General features: G+C 45.9%; 1 protein-coding gene across 3 annotated transcripts in view; it reads left to right on the plus strand.

Annotated features, from left to right (window-relative positions):
• Positions 1-24,036, plus strand: part of CCDC88B (coiled-coil domain containing 88B) — a 1,445,666-nt gene that overhangs the window by 763,265 nt on the left and 658,365 nt on the right. For all 3 annotated transcript variants that reach the window (XM_069645149.1, XM_069645150.1, XM_069645151.1), the window contains exon 21: positions 8,589-8,732. In XM_069645149.1, coding sequence (XP_069501250.1) covers positions 8,589-8,732 — 144 coding nt within the window. The remainder of the gene's footprint in view (positions 1-8,588; positions 8,733-24,036) is intronic.

Here is a 24,036-nt window from a genome sequence, read left to right on the forward strand (position 1 = left end):
CAGGGCACTTTCTTCGAGACTGTCCGGTGAAACCTGCCAAGAAGGCAGTAGGAGCTGCAGTTACCACAGTTACAAACTCTGAGCAGGGAAACGACCTCGCCCGACAAGAATAGAGGTCCTCTTGCCGAGCGTGAAAACCAGTTCCGTGACCTCGCATTTCGTGATACCTATGGTCCTCATTAGCCCTGATAATCCGGATCGATTACATGCAATTGAAGCTTACGTCGACAGCGGTGCCATCGGCAATTATGTGGATCATGAAATGGTTTTGAGGATGAATCTAACTCTTTGTCCCAAGGCTGTAAAGGACGTCATTACTACGGTGGATGGTACGGAGATAGCCTCCGGGCCAGTAACGCATACCACTCAAGAGGTGACACTAGTAAGTCAAGATGGACACCATGAGAAGATCGTGTTCGATGTGATCAAGGCCCCTCAGTTCCAGATTATTCTAGGAATACCTTGGTTAGAGAAACACAATCCTCTGATCGATTGGCGAGAAAGAACGGTCCAGTTTCCAGAATGTGTCTCTACTTGTCACCCTCCACCTGGTGTTGCACTGGCAGCAATTTCTTCAGAGACTCCCCAGTTACCTCCCGAATACCTAGAATACCAAGATGTTTTCCGGAAGGAGCAGGCTAACTCTCTACCTCCTCATAGGTCTTATGACTGCCAGATAGACCTGATACCTGGATCTACTCCTCCTTGTAGTAGAATTTATGCCCTCACCGAGCCTGAGAACCTTCACCTTCGACAATACCTGGATCAATACCTAGCAAATGGGTTTATTCGTCCTTCCAAGTCCCCTGCCTCTTCAGCTTTGTTCTTCGTTCCAAAAAAGGAAGGAGACCTTAGAACTTGTATCGATTATCGCTCCCTGAACCAGATCACCGTTAAGAATAGATATCCGTTACCTTTGATCCCTGAACTCCTGGACCAAGTCAGAAAAGCATGCATATATACAAAGCTGGATCTTAGAGGAGCTTACCACTTAGTACGAGTAAAAGAGGGCGATGAATGGAAGACGGCCTTACGCACCAAGTATGGGCTATTTGAATATCAGGTCATGCCCTTCGGACTTTGCAATGCCCCGGCCGCCTTTCAATATTTTATGAACAATGTCCTCAGAGAGCTCATAGATGTGTGTGTTGTTGTTTACATCGACGACATTCTCGTTTATTCTTCATTGGAATCTGAACATCGGAAACACGTGAAAATGGTCCTCGAAAGATTGCGTCAACACAAACTTTTCGCTAAGTTGGAAAAATGTGTTTTCAACGTGACTGAAGTTGAATTCTTGGGATTCATATTATCACCTGGCGGAGTGCGTATGGATTCAAAGAAGGTCGATGCAGTTCTCAAATGGCCATCACCATCCTCCGTAAAAGGTGTGCAAAGCATGTTAGGCTTCGCTAACTTTTACCGCAGGTTTATCCCCGAGTTCTCTCGAATAGTCCAGCCCATCACTGCCTTGTTAAAGAAAAACAAACGTTTTGAATGGTCTACCGAGGCGGAACAAGCTTTCCAGGATTTGAAGACTAAATTTATCTCTGCACCAATCTTAAAACACCCTCGCCCCGAACTCCCCTACATCGTGGAAACTGATGCTTCAAGCCTTGCCATGGGGGCAGTTCTATCACAAAAGGACCCGGTAACCAATCAGTTGCATCCCGTGGCATTTTGGTCCCGCAAATTCTCGCCTCCTGAAGTCAATTACACGATTACTGACAAGGAACTTCTGGCTATCAAGTCTGCCTTTAAGGCTTGGCGGCATTATCTGCTGGGGGCCCGACACACCGTTACTGTGATTACGGATCACTGAAACCTGCAATATTTGAAAACCGCAAAAGCCCAATCCTCTAGACAACTCCGTTGGGCATTATTCTTTGCCGAGTTTGACTTCATAATTACCTATCGACCTGGTACAAAGAACGGTAAAGCCAATGCCCTTTCTCGGATGGGAGTGGAAGAACACTTGATCAACCCTAAACCTGTACCAATCATTCCCGAACAAAGAATTCTGGGTGTAATCGCCACAGAATCCATAGAGGAAGTTAAGGATAAAGCCAGGCAACTTGTAACTCCAGCAGACATACAGAATTGGCATCTGCAGGGAAAGGACTTTGCAGTAAAGGACAACTTATTGTATTTCCAAGAACGATTATACCTACCCAGCACAGATTTACAGAAAAAAGTAATCTCTTGTTATCACGACTCTTTAATGGAAGGTCATCCCGGTATAGCCAAGACCTCAGAAAAGATCAAGCGCTACTTCTGGTGGCCGTCTTGGAAAAAAGATATCAGAGACTTTATAATGTCCTGTGGAGTATGCGCCCAAAACAAGAGTCAAAAGGAAAGACCAGCAGGCGTCTTACGCCCTATTGACATCCCACCTCGCCCTTGGCATACGCTTTCTATGGACTTCATCACCGATCTACCTCCATGCTCCGGATACAATACGATTCTAGTAATCGTGGATTTATTCTCCAAGATGGCGCATTTCATTCCGCTCAAAGGCTTGCCAACAGCAGCAACTCTGGCCCGAGAATTTCTCGAAAACATCGTCCGACTGCACGGTTTTCCTTCGGTTCTAATTTCGGATCGAGGTAGTCAATTTATTTCTCATTTTTGGCGAAGTTGCTGTCGGTCGGCTCAAATTGATGTGAGACTATCGACCAGTCACCACCCTCAGACCGACGGACAAACCGAGAGGACCAATCAAACTCTGGAACAGTATTTACGCTGCATGCTGCAACAAACTGAAAAAACTTGGAAAGATATCCTTTGGATAGCCGAGTATGCCTACAATAACTCTGTCCATTCGGGAACTGGAAAAACCCCGTTTTTTCTTTTGTACGGCAGTCACCCTCGAACCTCGGAGTTGGATCCCCTCCAAGATCTTGAAACACCAGCAGTAGACTACCTGCATTCTACAATCACCCAAGCCTTTAAGGAAGCTGTTTCTCACCTTCAAAGGGCTAAAGAACAATACAAGAAAGGAGCAGATCAACATCGGAAGGAAGCCCCTCACTATCAAGTAGGGGATCAAGTCTGGTTATCCACCAAATATCTATCTCTAAAAGGGCCACGCACATTCAACCGAAGATACCTTGGTCCCTATTCCATCACTACCATAGTAAACCCAGTAGCGGTCAAGTTGGACTTGCCCCCGCACATGAAGATACATCCGGTCTTCCACGTCTCTCTATTAAAACCCGTGCAACCTCAAACCCGACTAACCAAATCTCCAAAACCTATCCTAGTTGATGGAGAACTCGAGTTTGAAGTCAAAAGCATTCTGGACTCCAAGATCTCCAAATCTAAACTATTCTACCTAATTGACTGGAAAGGCTACGGCCCCCAAGAGAGATCCTGGGAACCTGCTGAATATGTCCACGCTCCTCGCCTAATCAAAAGATTTCACCGAACATTTCCTGACAAGCCAAAACCCCCGGAGAAGCCCGGTTTGGGAGGGGCCTTGAGGGGGGGTACTGTCATGATCTCTGCTTCCAAAAGGTCAGGGTTTTCCCAACTCCCTTGGAAGCAGATCCATAACCCAGGTTCCGAGTGCCAACCAGTCCCAATTGGGACCTTTTGGACCCAGTCCTGGCGCCAGTGGCACCAGGCTCATAAATATGCCCAGTCCCAGCGCTGGAAGCGCCGGGCTCATAATGCTTGGGTGGACTTACCTGCAGCAGACCATGCTGCTTACTTGCCTGCCAGTTGAGCCTCTGATCCTCTTCTGTTTGGAACTACTTTTCCTGTTGGGTGGGGCTGGAGCCACACCCTAGATTCAGAACACTGGAACTCTTCTGGAAGGCAGGAACTCTTTTCTTACCAGGAACTCTTTTCTTACTTAGGCGTGGCTGTGGAAGGAGACATCTAAGCACTACAGGAGGCTATTTAAACCACACCCGGTGGATGAATCTTGCTTTGCGTTATTCTGCACCCTCTGCAGCAGAACGCTCATCGTGTCTTCTGCATCCGGTCCTGGGCCTAAGGAAAAAGGCTTACCATCCTGAATCCAGTCTTCAGCAACACCTATAAAGACAAGAAAGAACAGGTTAGCATTCCGGCATCTGAAAGGCAAAGGCTTACCTACTCTTCGTGCGCTCCGGAGGTCTTCACACTGCATTCCGGCATCTGAAAGACAAAAGCTTACCAACTCTTCACACGCTCCGGAGGCCGTCGGCGCTGCATCCCGCATCTGAAAGACAAAACAAGGTGCGTTTAAAGACATTGGGGAACTTTAATACTCACGTGCCATTACTCCTTTCCACATCTAACCCAGTGGGTATCCCGGCACCCTGCAGCCGCTCCGAACTTGTACCTGCAAAATAAAAAGACAGTTAGAGCGCATCGTGAAGCTGGCAACAAGCGCTTACTTACGTGCTTCCAGGCGCTTCTAACCAACACACGGGCTCCATCTTCAACTCACTTCAGCCCGTCATCCGCCATCGCCGGAACCCTGCAAAACAAGAGACATCATTATTAAAGACTTTAAAGACATTTGAGTTACTCGAAACTTACCGTTCGTGCAGTAAACGACGGACAGCAGTCCTCTGAAGTCAAGAGGCCTGCGCTACCTATCCAGTGAAGAAACTGGTTACAGCACCCTGCCCCGAGGCAGATGGAGAGCTCGGCATTCACTTACCTAAGGTGAGAGCGTTAACCTGTGGGGGTCTACAGGAGAGGAGAAGGGGAAAGAGATAGGGACACCCCAATAACCCCAGTTCATTAACCCCGTATTTTCTATCTGCAGACATCTTACTCTGCACGTCAGGCATACAGGGCACAGAGGTCCAGCCCAAAGAGCCCACCGGGTGCTGCACATCACCTTTGAAGATACGGTAGTCGCCCAGTCAAGACCGGCGCCTCTGCGAGAATCAGGTGAGCGTTACAAGAACGAAGATTCAGCAATGGTGACCCTTGTCGCCATGTCCGGCAGATGGTGCCAGGGTCTCTCTTTACAGATGCATCTTTGAGTATAGCGTTCAGCAGAGGCGACAGCCACACTGAGATGCTCTGAGAATGCAGTGCATTGTTCCAGGACTCATGCAACACAGGTGAGCCTCAAGGTTGAAGAGCCGGCAAAAATGCCTCCTGCAGAATCGATCAAATTTTCCCTGTTGGATCCAAGAAAAGGAGTACCAAAAATGGTTCCTTTAGGTCAGGGAATGGGCAGATCTTCACTGTCAGATCGTCAGAGTCTTAAAAGATGCTGGTGTTGAGTTTCCACCACATCCCCATAACTCTTGGATTTGTTAAGATCAAATACCAGAAGATGACAAAGTTCCTGATTTGGAGTGTCATCTTTTAAACTAAACCAGAGTGTAGAGTATAGCCCTAATCACTAATCATACATGATTGCACCATTTAAAGTTTGGGACGTGTCATCCAGTGCTGGCCACCACAAACTAACATTTTAAGGCATTCTCCCAGGCACACTCAGGGGATGTGGATTCAAGAGGAATCTCAATACAGCCATCCCCTGCAATCACACCTAGACAGCCCCCACTGCCTTTTCTCACTGACTCACTGCTAATGGTTGTTGCTTGCTAATATTGCATTGGCTACATTTGAAATAAATGTAATTGGTTTTAATTGTGTTCCGTGCTTTATTTCCTCAATCTTCATTTAGAAACCAGTACAATGGTGAACTGTGCCTTTTTTCAAAAGCTTCCTAACCAGCATAATATACTGCTATATATACATATAGCAGTATATTATACTGCTATAATATATATAGCAGTATATTATGCTAGAGGGAGCTGTTGCATTGCACCTACAATAAGAAGACTTCAAGTTCATCTTCCAGGTGAACAAAATGTGTATTCCACCGCTAGAGGAACCTGTTGCCTTACGCATACAATAATAAGACTTCAAGTTCATCTTCCAGGCAAACAAAATGCGTATTTCAACAGAAATGTGTATTTCAGTTTGTATTCCAACAACAAAAATGCATCTTTCAACGATGATAACATGTAATTAGCGGCAAAAAAAGCCCAAGACAGGGTGTGATCGGCTTCCCCTGGGTCAGAGGGAGCCGGGTACGGAGATGTTCGGTGAAGCCAAGGAGGGACGGCCCACGAATAGACTGAGGACAACGGATGCCAGCGGGCGAAGAGAGGGCGGAACACCAACATTCATGACGGGACAGAGTCGGGCTCGGATCCCGGAAGTAGATCCATCCCAAGCCTACAGCTGGAGACAGTGCAAGGATGACGGATCCACAAGCTTACCTGTTGAAGCGGTGAGTCCCGCAGAACGCCAGCCCTGAACCAAGTGGTTACCATCATGCAGCTGGCAGTCCCGACTCCGGCAACGGGGTATGGAAGATGGTGTTTCAAGCCTGTGGCCGCAGTGGCCATAGACTATGGCGGCCCGGGGAATCCGACATCAGGGAAGGGGGCGGGACTAAGTTAAGGTGTTACGCAGGCAGTAACAACGAAAACGATTGCACAAACCCACGAGTCGGCACTATAAGTTCCGACAGCCTCTGTGTCACACAGAGATACCACTTTAACAGCATACTTCAAGTTGCATGAAGAGAATAATGCTGCATGTGAATTGTATTACTTTGACATCCCTCAACATTATATATTTGAGTCCAGAACCTGTAAGTGGGATACAAGTCAATGAGGAGCAGATTCAACAATTGGCCCTATGTAATATGTTGAACTTTCAATGGATTCTGAGGGATTTTGTGTGAGGTTACACCTCCTACACGTAAAAGGAGCAAGATCTTTTACAACATTTTCTATTAACATAAATTACGTGAAACCGGACCACGTAATATATTTACTCTCTGAAAATATCTTCCTTTACGCACATTAGCCTGTGTACGCAGGGTTTTCCACTAGTTGTTTATAATTACCCATTTGTTCTCCCTCACCATCTTCACTGTTCCTGCAGATTATCTCTTGACCACATTCCTCTCTAAGTCCTCAAGTAGATAAAAGATTCCTTGCTTCTTTGGCAGACACCCCAAATGTCTCTTAGCTCACATGACTTCTCCATCTCTCTAAGCTCTTAGAGTGAATTGTCTACTCTCAGGTCTCCACTTATCTCAACCCCCACTATTTTCTTCCTCGCTTCCAATATGGCTTTCACTCCTGTCACTTTACTGAGGCTGCTCTCCTTTCTATTACTGACCCACTTCTGTCAGCCCGCTACGCAAAACATTCTTCCCTTCTGGTACTTCTGGATCAGTCAGCAGCTTTTGATACTGTTGACCACTCTCTCTTGCTCTCTTTGCTTGCTTCTCTTGGCTTCAAGAACTCTGTTCTTGACTGGTTCTGCTCATATCTCTGTAATCGTACCTATTCTGTCTTTTGGGCTGGTGACATCTCTTCTACACTCCCTCTTCACCATGGTGTACATCAGGGTTCTGTCTTGGGTACTCTCCTCTTTTTCTTGTATACTATTCCACTCTCTACCATTATCATCTTGTTTGGCCTATAATACCACTTTTACACTGATGATATATACTTTTGATATCTTTCCTGGCCTTTACCCCTGCCAGCCATAGGACCATTTCATCCTGTCTTCTTGCTATCCAATATTGTATGTCTAAACACTTCCTTCATCTTAACTCTTGCAAGACTGAGGTTCTTTTCTTTCCTGCTACTACTCTTCCTCCTCCTCCTTCCCCTCCTACGTCTGGCTCATTTGCCCCTAAATCCTTACTTATTTAATTTTCTGCTTGCAACCTTTGTGTATACTTGGATTCTTCATATTTTTAACCCCTGGAAAGATAGACCCTTTCTTTCATTCCAGGCTACTTTACTACTTGTATCTTCTCTTGTTTTTATTGTCTTTTCTATTGCTCTACTCTTCTTCTTGGCCTTTCTGCTACTCATCTTGCTCCCACTCAATTTACAATTCCTCAGTAAGTCTTCTTTTTTCTTCATCATCTTGTAAATCTATTTCTCCAGCTTTAGCCTCGCTTCATTGGCTTCCTTTTCATTCTTGTTTGCTCTATAATTTCCTTTGCATCGACTTCAAATCCCTTCAAAATCTTGCTCCTCCCTATCGTTCTTCACTTATATCCTTCTACTCTCCCTCTCTCTTACTAGTTTCTGAATCCTTATTCCTTCTCACAGTCCCTTGTCCTCTTTGGGCCTCCTTTCTCTTTCTGTCCTTTTCCTTGCTTGCACCTTTTCACTAGAATGCTCTTCCTCTCTCTCTTCATTCTCTCTCCTCCTATTTCTAATTTCGTTCTCACCTCAAGGGCCATCTTCTTTCTTCCTAATATCTTTCCCTTTCATGTTTTTCATCATTATCATTTATATTGTGTGCAGTGCTTTGGTGTAAAGCGCTATATAATTTCAAATAAATACTAAATGAGTATTGCTAATTGGCAGCCGGTCTTGTTGGCCCCTCTGTTGACCTCACATCTCCCTTAAATCCCTAAAGTTGCCCAACATTTCGATGTAATGAATGCCATTTCTACAATTATGATAAACAACAATCCACATGGCCCTGAAAAGGCTACGCAAGCTGATGACTAATACAATGTTTTGATATGGTACTTTGACATGATGCCTTTGCTCTGTCCCCCTCTTTCCCTTTCTCTTTCTGTGCAGGTTCAGTCAGCTGATGGCACAGAAAGCCCATCTGGAGGAGTTGGAGGGGTCTTTGAAGGCTGAGCAGGAACGTCTGGAGTTAGATGCTCGGAAACATCGGGCTCTAGAAGAGGACCACCTGCGGCTGCAGGAGGACGTTGACAGGTATTTGCCACCCTGCTTCTCTTTTGGGCTCCCCTCCTCTGGGGTAAATTCTCCTTCTGGAAGGTACGCAGAGATTGACCTGATTACTAAGGAGCTATGTTCCCTCTAAGCCATGCGCATGTGCGCTTGCCCAGCTTCCTGGGGTGCCGCTCAGAAGAATTGTAGCAGCGCACACAAACAATTCCCACCAATTCAAAACGAATTAATAAGGCACAAGCCACAGCAGGTACCTAATATTTGCTTGCTTGCAAAATTAAGCTAATTTGTAATAACTAGTCTTGATATTCTGATCTAGACTTTTTTCATTACCCTCAGATGCAAGCTTGACCCTAAAAACCTTAAAAACAGAATACACCCACAAGTGGTTAAAAACTAATATGAAAAAGTGTCTCCATAAACAGAAGATATAGCTAAAATATGCCTGCACACATTAACCAAATAAGCTTCCCTCCGCACCCAGAACTCCTATACTTGACTCTACCACACTTATAGCTAATGACTCTAATTTCCGCCCCAGGCCACTTTCAGATATTACCAGACAACACTGACTATGCCTACCATTGGCTCTGAAAAAGGTTGCCAGATTTGTACCTACATTCACATGTTTTCTGTTTGTTATAATATGAATGACGTTCAAGCACAAGACTTTGTTACTCATGGTGCCTTAATAAAAGCATCACCCAGACTATGTAACCCAACTGTCAACTCAAATATTGAATACGGACTGTAATTAAACAGGCAAATTGGATGTATAACCTCACCCCATGTTTCCTATTCTTTGTACATATGTCACACAAGAGCTTTGTTGTGCCCCCTTGCTAGGTAATGCATTATAAAACTCATATGTATTTGTTCTCTAAAGATTTTGAGTACGCAAATGTCATTTTCAACATCTCCTACTTTAGCATTGGTAACATTACCCTATAAGTGGAGATCAGCATTGCAATATCATTTACTTGGCTTGCAAGGAATAATGGATATGGACTATGCCCAGCATTTGTATATAGTATTAGCACAATGGATATTCAGATAACTAAAACCTTTAACACAATCTGCATTCTTTCAGGTTTTCATAGTTCCCCATGAGGCAAAGACCTTAACATATTATACGGTAATTTGCTTCTATACAATAACACTGAGCAGTTGTATAATCCTACCCAACAATTTAAAGGTGGGGCATGTTGCATGTAATCTTGTATTCACTTCATAGTAATTGTGCACATGCAGATTCATGACATTTTCTTACACTGTACATAATTTTTATTTATTATTATTAATGTGATACAGTTTTATACAAATGTAGAAAACTTTACACATAATTACATCACACAATTGAAATAAAAAATTCTAATGTCATGAGGCTTTTAATATGTTTTGCTTGCAAAGTATTTTGGGTATGCAAATATCCCAGTTAGTGTTTTACTACTACAATCCCTCACTTTTTACAGAGCCCTGTCAGATAGTGTTAGAGGTTTGCACACGAGCCGTGGAGGGGTATGAGTGGAAGAGCACAGGAGAACATTCATTCAGGGTGAAGAATAAATCAGCAACTTTTAAAAAACCAAATCAGATGTTTTTGTTTCTGTTTTTCTATTTCATTGTTTTTGTAATATGTATATGTTGATTATGTAGATTCATCCATTGCTTTTTTTTCCTTTTTTTCTGTAACAATTATCTTGTACTATAATATTGAAAGGTTGATATGTGAAATCAGCCAAATCAATAATAAAATAAAACATGAAAAATAATCAGATGTTTTGGCAGTACACTACAGTGAAGGAAATGTGTTGTCTGTTTGCTTAAGGAGAGGAAACTCTAGTAACAGTCTAGGAAACTGCACCTTCTGTTTCTATTCTCAGCTGCTGAGGGCTTTTCAATATAATCATGTGTATGTGTTTATTGCCCCTAGTATCCCCATGCGTCTTGTTCAAATGATACAATTGAATTTCAGAAGAGGGGTCCCTAGATAAAGAAGAAGTCACTCAATATGGTGTATTGTCCGTAAAAAATAGAGGCATGTTCTCTTGGCATTTGCATTACTTTGTTAAAGTGGCATATGAACTCCTATTGGCAGGTTTTCTTCTACATTCTTTTTATTGCAAAATGTGTATTCCATATCCATTTTTGGACAACAACATCATTGATAAGCGATATTTGTATTAGTAATAAACATGAGTGTTTTATTTCAATGGCATTAAAAAGGTTGTGCATTGTCTCTGAGCGGTGTCGACAAACGAATAGACATAACCAAAGCTTTTTTTGTGCATACACATTTTGTCCCTGCACTGGAGTACTTTTGGTAGGTACTGTTAGGGAGCATTCTCTGTTAAGGCTAATTTCCCAAACCTATTGAGTCCCCCAGCAGCTTTGCTGGATTTTTGGGGTTCATTTTTTTTTCTCCTGCTAAGAGTGAGACTCTTTTTCTCCCACTCTTAGACATGATTTGAGATATCTTTTGACTTTGTGATGTGTTTTATGGGCTATGGGGTCTTTTACTCCATAGGGTTTCATGTGGTTTTTGGTAAGTGTGTTACACAGCACCCTCAGTGCAGTAACACAGGGGTGTCATAGTGACCCCCAAACATAGACTCCATACCCTGGGACTGACTACTGTCTCCCAGGGCATGTAAAGTCACCATTGACTTTACTAGTCTTAAATAGGGAACAGAACCGGTACAAACCATCTGGTAGGGTAGAACTGGTAGGGGTAATTAGATTGCCCCTGGGTCTGTTTTTCGAGGGGGCACTGTGCAGTCCCCCCTCGTCGAGTTTCTGGCTGGTGGCAGTGGTTACCACGCAAAATATTCCTTAAGAATATTTACTATGGGATTTTCCCATTCATTTGAAACGCACCATTTTTTGGTGCAACGTTAAAGATACCGCTGGGTTATTTATTTAATATTTATTCCCCGGTTGGGTCTTTTCGCCAGGACTCGGTTTTAAAATGGCGTTTGTGTTCGCCTCTGTAACTCCAACCCAAGTCGAGCCCTTTGTTCCACTTTTTGGCGGGCTTCTCGCAAGAAGCCTCCAAAAGTGGTGCCACTCTGTCTGGGTATACAGGATGTGTGGGAGGGGGGTTTAGGCACCCTGGACTGAGTTGCCTCGGCAACTCAAGTCGCACTCTTGTGTGATTGGCCCAGTTTGAGCCAATCACACGTCGCCACATGACGAAAGAATCCGAAGAGGGAGAAGCTGAGCCGACCTGCAACGACGCCACCACCGGTGGAACCCTGCTGAACCGACTCACCACTTCTTCCAACGACAGAGGAGATCTTCATCCCGAAGAGTCTTCTTCCTTTGACTGGTGGGGATAACCAGTTTGCCCGCCTTTTCACCTTCCCGGATCATCTCGTGGCCGCCTTGCCTGTGCCAAGCACCCCGGCAACCGGGATACCACGTGTTTCCACTACCGCGAATAAAAGGGTAGTACCTTTTAACCGGAGAACTTAGCGGCTGGTTTGTTCCCTGGCAGTGCAACGACTTTCAGCTTTCCTCCACGTCGAGATCTTCTCTTCCACTGGACGACGCTGCGACTTGCATCCACTGCCAGGAACAACTGCCCCCGCTGGAGGATTCTCTCCACTTTCAAGGTACTGTGTCCGCCTGGCCTCCCTCGCAACGGTCTGTGTGGGGTGTCTCGTAAATCCTCATCTTACCACTTGGGTTGGCCCTAGGCTGGCTAACTGAACTTTTCTGAGCTGAACTGATTCCTTTTTAAACTCTGTGCAAGACTTTCCAAGCCTTTTAAACTGTCTGATCTTGGGCGCATTGGTGTTCTACTCTCTCCAAGAGGGAGCCTGGCCTCTGAACTTTTTACTCACAAGTAGACTTTGACTTTCCTGCCTTGCTGAGTGCTTCTAAAGTATTGTGTTGTGTGCTGTTCCTAATTTCTGCCTTTTCCCTCCCTTTTTCTTAACGTATTGGAGTGCCATCTTTAGTTAAGCGCTCACCTCTGTCTAGAAATAAGTGGTGTTAACTAAGACTTGTCTAATAAGGAATAAGGGATGTATATATATTAATAGTGACTGTGTTTTTGAACTTGCTTACAATAATAGTGCTAGAGTGTTTCTAAGTGGGTCTTTAAATAAATAATTATATACTTGATACCAAAGCTCTGGTCAGTGTTTGCTTGTGCTACTGTATTTTGGTACCTATCTTGTATACTCTATATACTGTCTAACTCTTCTTGAGAGAGCTCTGGCTGCTCAGCCACAGCTACCAGGTAAATCTGGGTGGTACAGACTGCTACCAATTGGGTTTACTGCCAACACCTGTAGTCTTGAGCCTTTTGCAGTGGTCCCTAAGGGAAATGCACAGGTTTCTGCCTAACAGGTACTATGGCATATCTTGAAGTCTTGGACTGGTTGATGAGCTCTACTACTAGCTCTATACATTTTATTAACCTATATATGTTTGGAATAATTGTTGTAAAATGCACTTGCAGAATTGCAGTGGTTGGGAAGGGGAAATACCCTTCCAAACTCTCCGGAGAGCTTACCTCACTAAGTATGCACTCTCACAAAGGGCCTTACCTCATTATTCAGTTGCGCACATGAAAGATAATGTGTGCACGAAAGCTAACCATTCCTGCACTCAGGGAAAAATAATTAGAGGGAACATTGCTAAGGAGTGCAACTTCAGAGTTTAATCCAAGGCACAAGCAGTGCCAAATGTCCATGTGCTTTATGTCAGTCAGTCGTGGTGTGTTTGTATGCGTTCAGAGTTCACAGCTGTGGGGATTCCTCTGGGGTTAAGGGTGTGAGGATATTTGCTGTTTCTGTTACCCATCCCTGGTAAAGGTCTACAAGGTTTTGTTGATCAACTTTGATAAGTATCCGACTTTTATAAGTACAGACATAGCCAGTAGTAATTATTATTATTATTAATTATATATAGTAGGAGTTCATATGGAATTCCCTGCCTCCTACTCTCCAGTTAAGACTTGAAGATCCTACTCTCTTCAATCCATTTACATTTTAAACCCTACTTCTCCTCCTCCCTTGCTCCTTCTACCCGTTCCAGCTCCTCTACTACTCTCGCACCCCACCTGTAAACCTATGGTCTGTCCCCTTTGTGAAGCCCTCCATTTCCCTGCTAGGTTTGTGCTTTGTAAAATCAAAACATGCATGCATACATGTTCAACCCTGCTGTGAGGATTGGCCAGTTTTATTTTGGTTGGTAACTTGATATAATGATAACCTGTCATAAGTCTTCCGGCATCTTGGTTCTTTTATCCCAGCCTCCCGGAACCTCAAGCATGGGTTCCTCTTCATAAGCCTTGCGTCATCGTTCATTGTTCTACCTTCCTGGTAAATACTGACCTACATGTTGCTTGGTTGCTGGTCACTCTAATTTTTCAGAAAAGATGTTTGCAAAGATTTTCTTGTTGCTACTTTCCCCCCATAGACATCTATGGAATCCCCCAACGTTTTGCTGTTCACTTAAACCTGTCCTGACTTGAAGGTAAGTAAGTGGTGGGGACAGTGTTCGGCAAGCACCTCATAGTTGAGGGCAAAACTTTGTTGAGTCAAGACTAAAAGCAAGTGATTTAATCTTCACAAGGGTACCCTTTGCGAGGGATAGAGAATACTCTAGAGGGTATGCTGAATACAGGATGGGTAAAGGAGACCCTTTCCCACCCACATCCTCTGGGCTGACCGGGCTTGCTCCAAAGTTCTGAGAGGGACAGGCATAACACCCTGCCTGGTGCACCCTCAGCCCACCAGACAGAGGGAGGGGAGGCCCCTAGTAGCTCATAAAAAAAGATCAGCACCCTGTGTCCACCCCAAACAGTTCGAGCACGCTCCTGTCCGGGAACGGCCGACCAATGTACCTGTGCCCTTGCATGCAGGGAACAATGGAAGGGTATGGATCCTAACCATAGACGTTTTTACAACAAGGCCGACTAGGCCCAGGCCTAGGGTGGCAGATTGCCAGAGGAGCTGCATTTTATTGCTGTTTTTTTCTCCACTTTTTAAAATTTTTTAAATATAAACCAATTTGTTTCTCCGAGTCTGGCTGATCCACAACACTCTGAGAAATTTTGAGCGGTTATCAGTCATTCCACTCTGACAGCTAAAGTTGTTGATGGCCAAACTTGTATTTGATATTTACAAAAGCTTTATTGTTATGGTGACTTTAGTTTAAAAAAATAAAATAAAAAAGAAACGCGTACCATACCCAGTATGCTTTAGGTATTTAGTGATTCAGTCATACAACTCTCATATCCAAAACAGCCAAAACCTCATTGGTTTTATTGGTGCCACTTCACATTATCTTTGCTCTTTTTAATCAATACATGCATACACTGTGTTAAGCAATCTATTTTATATTCAAATACACAACATGCATTGTTTAAACCGTTGCAAAAATGAGGGGTTTCCCTTCACAAAAGTCGAGGTTTAAAATATCAAACGCATGCCTGTGCTTAAGTCAAGCACAGAGTTCCCACAGGTGCCACTAAAATTATGTGTAGAAGCAAGCACTAATATCGCTCCGCGACCCCACTTTTCAGAGGTCTGCTGCCGCACAAAAGGAGCAAGCATGAAATAAATCATAGAGAAGTTAAAATGGCAAAGAGTAAATCTGAATGCGCAAGTGCATCATGGAACCTTTGAAAGGATACCCAAAGCCATAGAAGGGTGAGAACAAAAACTGTGTGCCAAAGGTACACAGTGTTTCACAGCTGTAAAGGTGTCCCCTAAAGATATCCATTCAACCATCTTTACATAAACTGTTCAGTGCTAAGCAGACAAATGGCATCCCTGCTGGGTTTATCATGTGTCTTTGATGACATTTTGCTGTACGTTCAGTTCTACCAGGAGAACCAACTGCAAGGTATGTCACGCAATGCATAACTGTGATGCTTATAAGTAATGTTTTAATTATTTATATTTTGAATACAAGGCAGGACTTTTACTGTGAAACAGTACTTCAAACGGCAGCAGGACATCTATATCTATACCCACCAATCTCAAAATGTTCCTATGTATTGTGTAGTCCAAGCAACTCTACCGAGTTAACAAACATTTTAAATTACCTTAAATGCAAGCTTGCAAGACCCAAAGCCTAAACCACACCAACAAAGGTAATATTGTGTTGGATGATCATGAATGTTCAGGGTTGCCATGATCCATTACTCCATTATGAGAATGCAGAGCCAAATATTCCAAGAACCTTCTCCAACTGTCTTTACTCTGCTGAGGTGTTTATGCCCAGGCAGAGCTAACAAATTTCACTTGTGATATCAGGCCTCATTACAAGTGCGGCGGCCACATAATGAACGGTGGTGGTAAGGGACCGGCACCATTCATACCGGGCCGCCACAATATGAGTTCTGCAGTGGGTCCCTCTCTGTACGCCTGGCCAGGCAAGATGTGCAGAGCGGGACCCGCTAGCAGAACAGGATGCTAACAATGGGCCCGTCTTTAATGGGCCCATTGTTATCATCTTCCCCATTCCCATTGAACCCTATGGGGACACAAATGGGAATGGGAACGTACCGGGTCCAGGTCACGCGAAAGGCAATTACCGGGCACCCCAAGGTCGGAATGGCCCGGTAAATCCCCTTTTGCAGGACCCGGACCCGAGTTTGGGGGTAGCCATGCCGCTAAAAACGGCATGGCTACCTCCAAACTCGTAATGAGGCCCATTGTCATATTTTAATGGTGTTCCAGCCTAAGGGATTTGAGGTACATCGGCTGGAGAACGCAACTTGCCTTATTTCCATTTTGCCCCCTGCTAACAGCAGAGCTGTAACCAGGAGAAGAGGGTTGAGTACTTTTTATTCAAAATGTTATAAGATGTGCCTGTACCACTTGCATATATTTCATAATCATAAGTAAATTTTACCATTTGACAAGACAAGATGTGGAAATGTAGTTATGTTGCATTCATTTTACAAACCAGTCTAGGTGCTTCTCATAGAGTGACTCGAGGCAATTTGTGAGAGAAACCAGATATAAGAATTGAAACCACAATTCCTCATTCCACCTCTCACTTGTGTCCAGTTAGCAGACAGCTTATATTCTTATCACTTCCTCGAAAAGACTGTTTTCGGACCTACCGGAAAGTAGACAATTAGCCATAACAATTACCTCTAGTCCACTCAACTGTAGAATACACTGGGCCTCATTACGAGCATGGCGGTAGCCGTGCCTGTATGACAGGCACAGCTACCGCCATACTCGCTACCGGCACCGCCACCTGCGATTGGGTAATAACCGGCCCATTACGAGTTGAATGGGTCGGTAATTGCCCATTCACGGGTGGCGGTATTGCCGGGCTCCCGATGCCCATTCTGCCCCATAGGGCAGAATGGGGGTGGGGAGCATGGTTGCACCGGCACCGTTGATAACGGTGCCGGTGCAATCATGAGTTCTGCTCATGGGTGCCGCACAACCTGCCAGGTAAGACCTGGCGGGTTGTCAGGCACCCGCTAGCAGAACTCGTAATTCGGCGGAACGGTATTACCGGTGCCGGTGCCTTACTGAAAGTCAATCAGTGGGCAAATACATGGTGCCAACCCCATGTTACGGCAACAGTACACAAATGAAATGCAAAGTCAATCAGTGGGCAAATACATGGTGCCTGCCCCATGTTGCAGGGCGGCAGCAGCACACAAATGCGAAAGTGAATCAATGGGCAAATACATGGCGCCTACCCCATGTTGCAGGGTGGCAGCAGCAGCACACAAATGCAAAAGTCAATCAATGGGCAAATTCATAAAATCTCCTCGACAATGCTAGTGGGCTAGTAGATTTTGTAAGCCCTGTTTGCCTACCCGCTAGTCCACCAGCGCATTCAGCAGTTGTCTCTGTGATTTTAGCCAGGCAAAGGCAGCATTAAGTTAATCATCAACACCCATCTTGACACCATAAGGGAAAGAAAAAAGGGGACAAAAAAGTGTAGTTTAACAGTGCCCTTCATTTACGACTGTCCAATGCGGCCGCTATATTCGTGGCTTGCGGCAAGAAACGCTGATAGACGAATGAAAAGTAAAATTCCTGGCAGGGCTAGGAAAATACGAAAATGGTGGCCTGCGATATTTTAGAGGCAGCTGCAGGCCATGTTGACACGCGCATGCAGGGTATGTGCTTTGGAGAAGACCTTAGAAGAGGCGGATGACTAAAAAGCACAAAACTACTCTCAGATGTGCAAGAGAAGGTCAGAGCATTGCCCTTTCAATGGCATAAATCTGTTCCAGCCATCAGATGACAAACTTGCAAAGGAAAAAGCACACTCAGATTCAGAGGATTTCTGGCCCTCAACCAGAGCCGAGACAGGTGGGGACAGATTACAGGAGCCCTGCAAAAAAGAACAGGAAAGAGCTGCCTATGCTCTCCACCGGCACAGCCGGGCAAATCTAAAGTTTGATAATCCAGTGGCCTTTTGATTTCGTAACTTTAACTGGACACCGCCTAGCAACATACCACTCCTGTCGGTGGAAGAATAAGCCTCCACCAGTTATCTTGGAGGGTGGTAACCATAGACTCTTGTACTCTATTGGTGATAGAGTTCTTCCTTTCAGGCTGAACTCTGCCCTGAGGGTCTTCACATCCACCCATATTAGGAAGACTGGCCGATCAAGACCCTCACAGGTGCGGGATTGTGTCTTGCTAGTTTGTTCAAGAGGCGTTTGCTTTGGGCCTCACATGCAGTGTGGAAAAATCCATTTTAACACCTACACAGAGACTTCAATTTAGTCTAATCGGACTGTGTAAAAGGGAGGGTTTATCCACCCTCAGAAAGATTGGACAACCTGAAAAGACTATGCCAAGAATTCCTGAGGAACGAGACATTACCTGCGCTCAGATTCCAGCGGCTCCTGGGACTGATGGAGTCATGGATTCTAGTGATTTCTTATGCCAGACTTCACATGCAGAGGTTAAAATGGCAACTCACTTTAGAATGGTGCCAAGAAACACAGATGCAGTCAGAAGAAATATGAATTCCAATACTCCTACTCCCGTCCCCTTTCTTCCATACTTTTGGGACATTCCGTCCTTTGGGACGGGACAGGAGCACTTTTGTAAAAAAGCATCAAATTGAAAATGTGTACTTCTTCTCTTTTTATGTGGGGTACAGCACGCGGCCGTAACCCCACCCTCCTTAGCTCCGCCTTGCGCATTGCCCTTCAATCCTTTTCTCCGCGCGGTCGGGGCTGGATGCACTAGCATCACCGGGAAGCCTTTTTCCTTCCCGTTGTCCTTCTCTCCTGCTCCGGTTCTGCGGTCGCGTAGTCCTCCGTCTATGCTGGAGCGTCTGGGATTTGCCACTTGCACCACTTGCGAGCGTCGCTTCGCTAGGGCGGATCCCCATTCTCTCTGCTTGGAGTGTCTGGGACCGGATCACCGTTGGGACTCGTGTTTCTTCTCCGACTCCCTTTCGGTCCGGGCACTTCGACGTTGTCTTTGTCGGTGGGAGGAGATCGTCCAGAAGGTTCCTCTGCTGCATTTCCAACTCTCCATCGACGGAAAGAAGAGACGCCCGGTAATATAGGGCACCCCGGCCGGGGGACACCTTTCCGGGGTCTGCCAGGTCTGGGAGGGGCTTTCAAAGCTCTGCTACCAGGGGTTTCCCTGAGGTGCCTCGCAGGCCTAATGGCAGATCAGGACAGTGAGGACCAGCTCAGTTCAAGCATTTCACGACCGGGTACTGGACATGATGTCACTCCTTGACATACCAGTGCCTGAGGCACCAGCTTCACAGGAAGGGGTGCTTTCGGGGGCACTAACTTTGTCTCCACAGGAGTGCACCAGCCTGTTCCTTCAGAGGGACGTCCTGGCCGAGGCCCGCAAGGACTGGGATAAACCCCACAACGGGCTGCACATAAATAAAAGTATTGACGCCCGTTACAGGCGTCACACCTCCAAGGAAGTAGCCTTGGCGTCATGCCCGCTCCCGTCCTCGAGAGTGGTAGCGCCCGCCACTCTGCAATCCAAGCCGGCCTATGCGACTTCCGCAGCTGTGGCTCAAGTTCTGTCCAAGGAGGACAAATTGCTTGATTCTTTGGGCAAGAAGATTTTTGCCAATTTGGCACTGCAATTGCGTCAGGCCAATGCCGAGCTTATCCTGGCGGCAGCGAATATGAAACTGTGGAGAAATTTGTCTGACTTCCAGGAGTTCATTCCTGTTCACAGGCTAGAAGACTTTAAAGGCGGTTTGTCCACAATCCTACGTAGTTAGTCCCGCCTCACCTGGGAAATTGGTATCCACCATTTATAGGCTGATCAGATCAGGGATAGGGGTGAGAAATAACTCCTACAAAATTAAATGGGAAGGCACCTTGGGCACAGACTTAAGCGAGGGTCAATGGAAATGTATCTGTATGCAAACACGGTACATATCTATACATATCTATAAACTGTCGATACAGATTAATTCATTTTAAATTTGTTCACCAACTCTACCATTCCCCATTTTCCCTGCACACATTCTTCCCTGAGAGCTCCTCCAATTGCGAGAGATGTGGCATTGAGGCAGCTGATTTCTATCACGTGGCATGTAGCTGCCCCCGCATCAAGTCTTACTGGTCCGCTATAGGAGAGGCGATGGCCGAAATGTTACCCCCTGCCAGAGACTATAAACCCGAAACATGGCTGCTGGCCCTAATTGAAGGGGGGACTCATACTGAGAAGAAATTGCTGGGAATGGCCACTGCAGTAGCTAGGTATCGGGTGGCGAGAACCCAGACCCCCCACATTTTTGAGATGGCTAGACGCTCTGAGGCTATGTGAGCATAGAGAAACCAGATATGCTACAACGCTACCAGCCTCAAGCTGCCCATTCGACTATTGGCCTCCTTTTATGCAATACTTGCTAGACATTGACCAGAGGTCGCAATCTCCAGGATCTGCCCCAGATCGTTGATGGACAATCTGCAGTCTCTGCACGCGGGCCGGCCCTAAGGCAACATGGTAGTCTGTGTTCCCGTACGATCAACTCGAGATATCTGCAAGCTCAAAGTGCAATAACTAATTGATGTTGGCAACTTTTTTTTTTTTCTGATGTGATATTGTGTGAGTCGTCCAGGGGGTGGGGGGAGGCAGAAGGGGGGCGGGTTATCTGCATTTGCCTTGTAATGGTTAAACAATAAAGAAAGTTAAAAAAAATTATTAAAAAAAAATTATAATAATAAAGGCGGTTTGTCAGACGCTAGGGTGTTGGCGCAGGATATGCTAGAGGCTGCTGCGCACCATGTTGACACGTCCGCTCGTGGTCTCATGACGGGGGTGGACACCTCTCGTCAGGCTTGACTTCATGCAACAAAGTTTTCGAAGGAGGTCCAAGATAAAGTTCTGGACCTGCCTTTTGATGGCAAAGAGTTGTTTCATTCTTCAATGGATGACGAGCTCATCAAGACTAAAGCGAACACGCAAACTGACAAGTCTCTGTCACCGCTTGTGAAGGCCCTAGTCAAAGGTCAGAGATCTGGGTTGCTATCTCATTCCTCTTCAGGCTTTAGAGGGTTTCAAGATTGCAGGTTGCGCAGGACCGATCCTCCCCCGGGTGACTCCCGCCGGAGACAGCAACGGGGTCGGTTTTTCTCTCAGTCCTCAGCCTCCACTTCAGGCACAGGTAGTCTCTCCGCCGAAAAGTCTGCAAAATTATATTTTTTGGCGCTCGCACAAGACTCCAGTGGGAGGATGAATCTCATCTCATCTGGAGGCGTGGCAAACCATCACCGATGACCGGTGGGTTTTGTCCATCGCTCGGGCGGGCTTCCGCTTGCTCCTCCCTCTAATCCCCCTTCAATCCTCCCTTTCAGCAGTCTGGGACGCCCTCCCTCAGAGCCGAGGTCCAGAAGCTTCTAGATCTCAGGGCTATAGAACCCGTTCCCCTAGTGGAACGAGGGGAGGGATTCTACTCTCATCTGTTTACAGTGCCAAAACCCAACCAGGCTGGCTTGCGCACCATTCTAGACCTTTCCCGGTTCAACCTTTCTCTTCCCCAAGAGAAATTCAAGATGATTACGCCCTGCCAAATAAAGTCCTCTCTTCAGAAGGGCGACTGGCTCAGCGTTGTGGACCTTCAGGATGCTTATATGCATATCCTGATTTGGAGCCTGCATCGGAAATATCTGCGGTTCTCCCTGGGAGAGGAGTACTACCAGTTTCGAGTGTTCCCTTTTGGTCTTCATGAAGATGATGTCAGTCATTGCGGCTTTTTCAAGGCTACAGGGTATTTATGTGTATCTATATCTGGACGACTGGCTTCAACGCAGTCCATGTCCGGTGAAAGCCTCGAGCAATCTTCAGTCTCTCCTTCAGCTCCTGTTCATTCTTGGGCTGTTGGTGAACTGGCGCAAATCCTCCATGACGATTTCTCAGGACCTGATATTCATGGGTTTCTGTTGGAACGCGATCGACTGCAGAGTGTACTTGACGGTGAACAGGATGGCGGATCTGTTAACCACGTGTCAAGTCTTCATTCAGTTGGAAAGTATGTCTGCCTGGTGGTTCCAGAGACTTCTGGGCCTCATGGCCTTGTGTTTGCTTGCGCTTCCCCTCGCATGTCTCAAGTTGCGACTTACGCAGTTGGCTCTTCAAAACTCCTGGCTTCAGGCAGTGGACCCGGACACCAAGATGGTTCCGGTCCCACCCTGCATGATGACAGATCTCCTATGGTGCTCTTCTTCCTGCAATCTGTCGGTGGGTGCGCCCTTTCACGAGCCCTCCCCTCAGGTGACCATTACAACAGACTCCTCCCTGATCGGATGGGGCGTGACGATGGATCATCTTCAGGTTTTCGACCTGTGGTCGCCTCAGGACAGACAATTTCACATAAATTATCTGGAGCTCCTGGTGATTTTCCTGGCACTCAAAGCTTTCAAGCCAGGGATTGTGAACAAGGTGGTCTGCATCCGCACGTACAATGCGGTATCCATGTTTTACATCAACAAGCAGGGGGGTTCCAGGTCACCTCTCCTTGTAGATCTAGTCATTCAGATTTGGGAATGGGCCATTCAGCACAGTGTTGGGCTGTTGGCGGTACACAATCCGGGCCAGCTGAATGTAACGTCAGACTCTCTCAGCCGGCGAGCGGTAGTCAACTACAAGTGGGAGCTGAAGACAGAGATCCTCTCCGACCTTTTTCGCCATTGGGGCACTCCAGAAGTGGACCTCTTTGCGACGTCATCGAACAGGAAACTTCCTCTTTATGCTTCCAGAAACTGACTCGGAGCTTCTTCCCTGGGTGATGCTCTCGAGATTCTGTGGCACAACATGAGGGCCTACGCCTTCCCGCCTCTTCCTCTGATTCACTGGGTGCTATGCAAGCTCAGGAACACATCGAATTGCACTCTCCTGTTCATAGCCCCGTGGTGGCCAGCCAGATTCTGGTTTTCGGAGCTTCAGCATCTGTCAGTCTGCTCACCGATCAGGCTTCCGCTGATTCCCAACCTGCTTCACCAGAGCGATCAGCAGTTCAAATCTTTAGAAAGCTTCAATTTGTCCGCGGATAATATGCATATTATCCAAGCGGCTAGAAAACCTTCCACCAGGTCTCGGCGGACTGGTGTTTAGCAAAAAAGCTGGACCCCAGAGAAGCTGCCATCGACACAGTGCTGTCCTTCATTTCTCATCTTGCAGCTTCAGACATGCATGTTTTGTCTTGCAGGACTTATTTGTCAGCTAGTGCCGCCTACCTGTCCACAGACTCTTGCTCTTTTTCTTTGACAAACCCTGTCATTAAAAGGCACTTTGCAGGTTTGTTGCATCTGTATCCACATATGCGCAACCCGCATCCTAAGGGGGATCTGAATGTGGTCCTTACTGCTTTATGCCATAAACCCTTCGAGCCCATGGCTACGGCAGATTTGAAATTCCTTTAATGGAAAATGGCTTTTCTAATTTTGGTGAATTCGGCAAGGCATGTGAGCAAGCTTCAGGCCTTGTTGGTAGAACATCCATTCCTCACCTTTCACAAGGATAATGTTTTCCTTCGGACCAATCCTTCCTTCCTTCCAAAGGTGGTATCCGATTTCGTCTGAACCAGTCTATTTCCTTGCCAGTTTTCTTCCCAGAACCAGCCTCAGATGCCGAGAGGGTTCTGCATAATTTCGATGTAAGGCGAGCTCTTAAGTTTTATTTGGACAGAACATCTAATCAGTTATCTCTACAGAGGTAGTCTCCCTCAATTTTTGTTTTCGGGGGCCAGTATCTGGGAACGGGAGACACACTAACAGAAAAATACAAAATTGAGAAAAACTGGCTACCCCACTCTATGTCCAACCAGGTCTGGCATGGTGATCTACAGAATTATTGTGATAATGGCTTTCACCTTCAAATTTAGTAAGCCACGT

Source organism: Ambystoma mexicanum, chromosome 2p, assembly GCF_040938575.1.
Source record: "Ambystoma mexicanum isolate Mex_15411 chromosome 2p, UKY_AmexF1_1, whole genome shotgun sequence".
NCBI lineage: Eukaryota > Metazoa > Chordata > Amphibia > Caudata > Ambystomatidae > Ambystoma > Ambystoma mexicanum.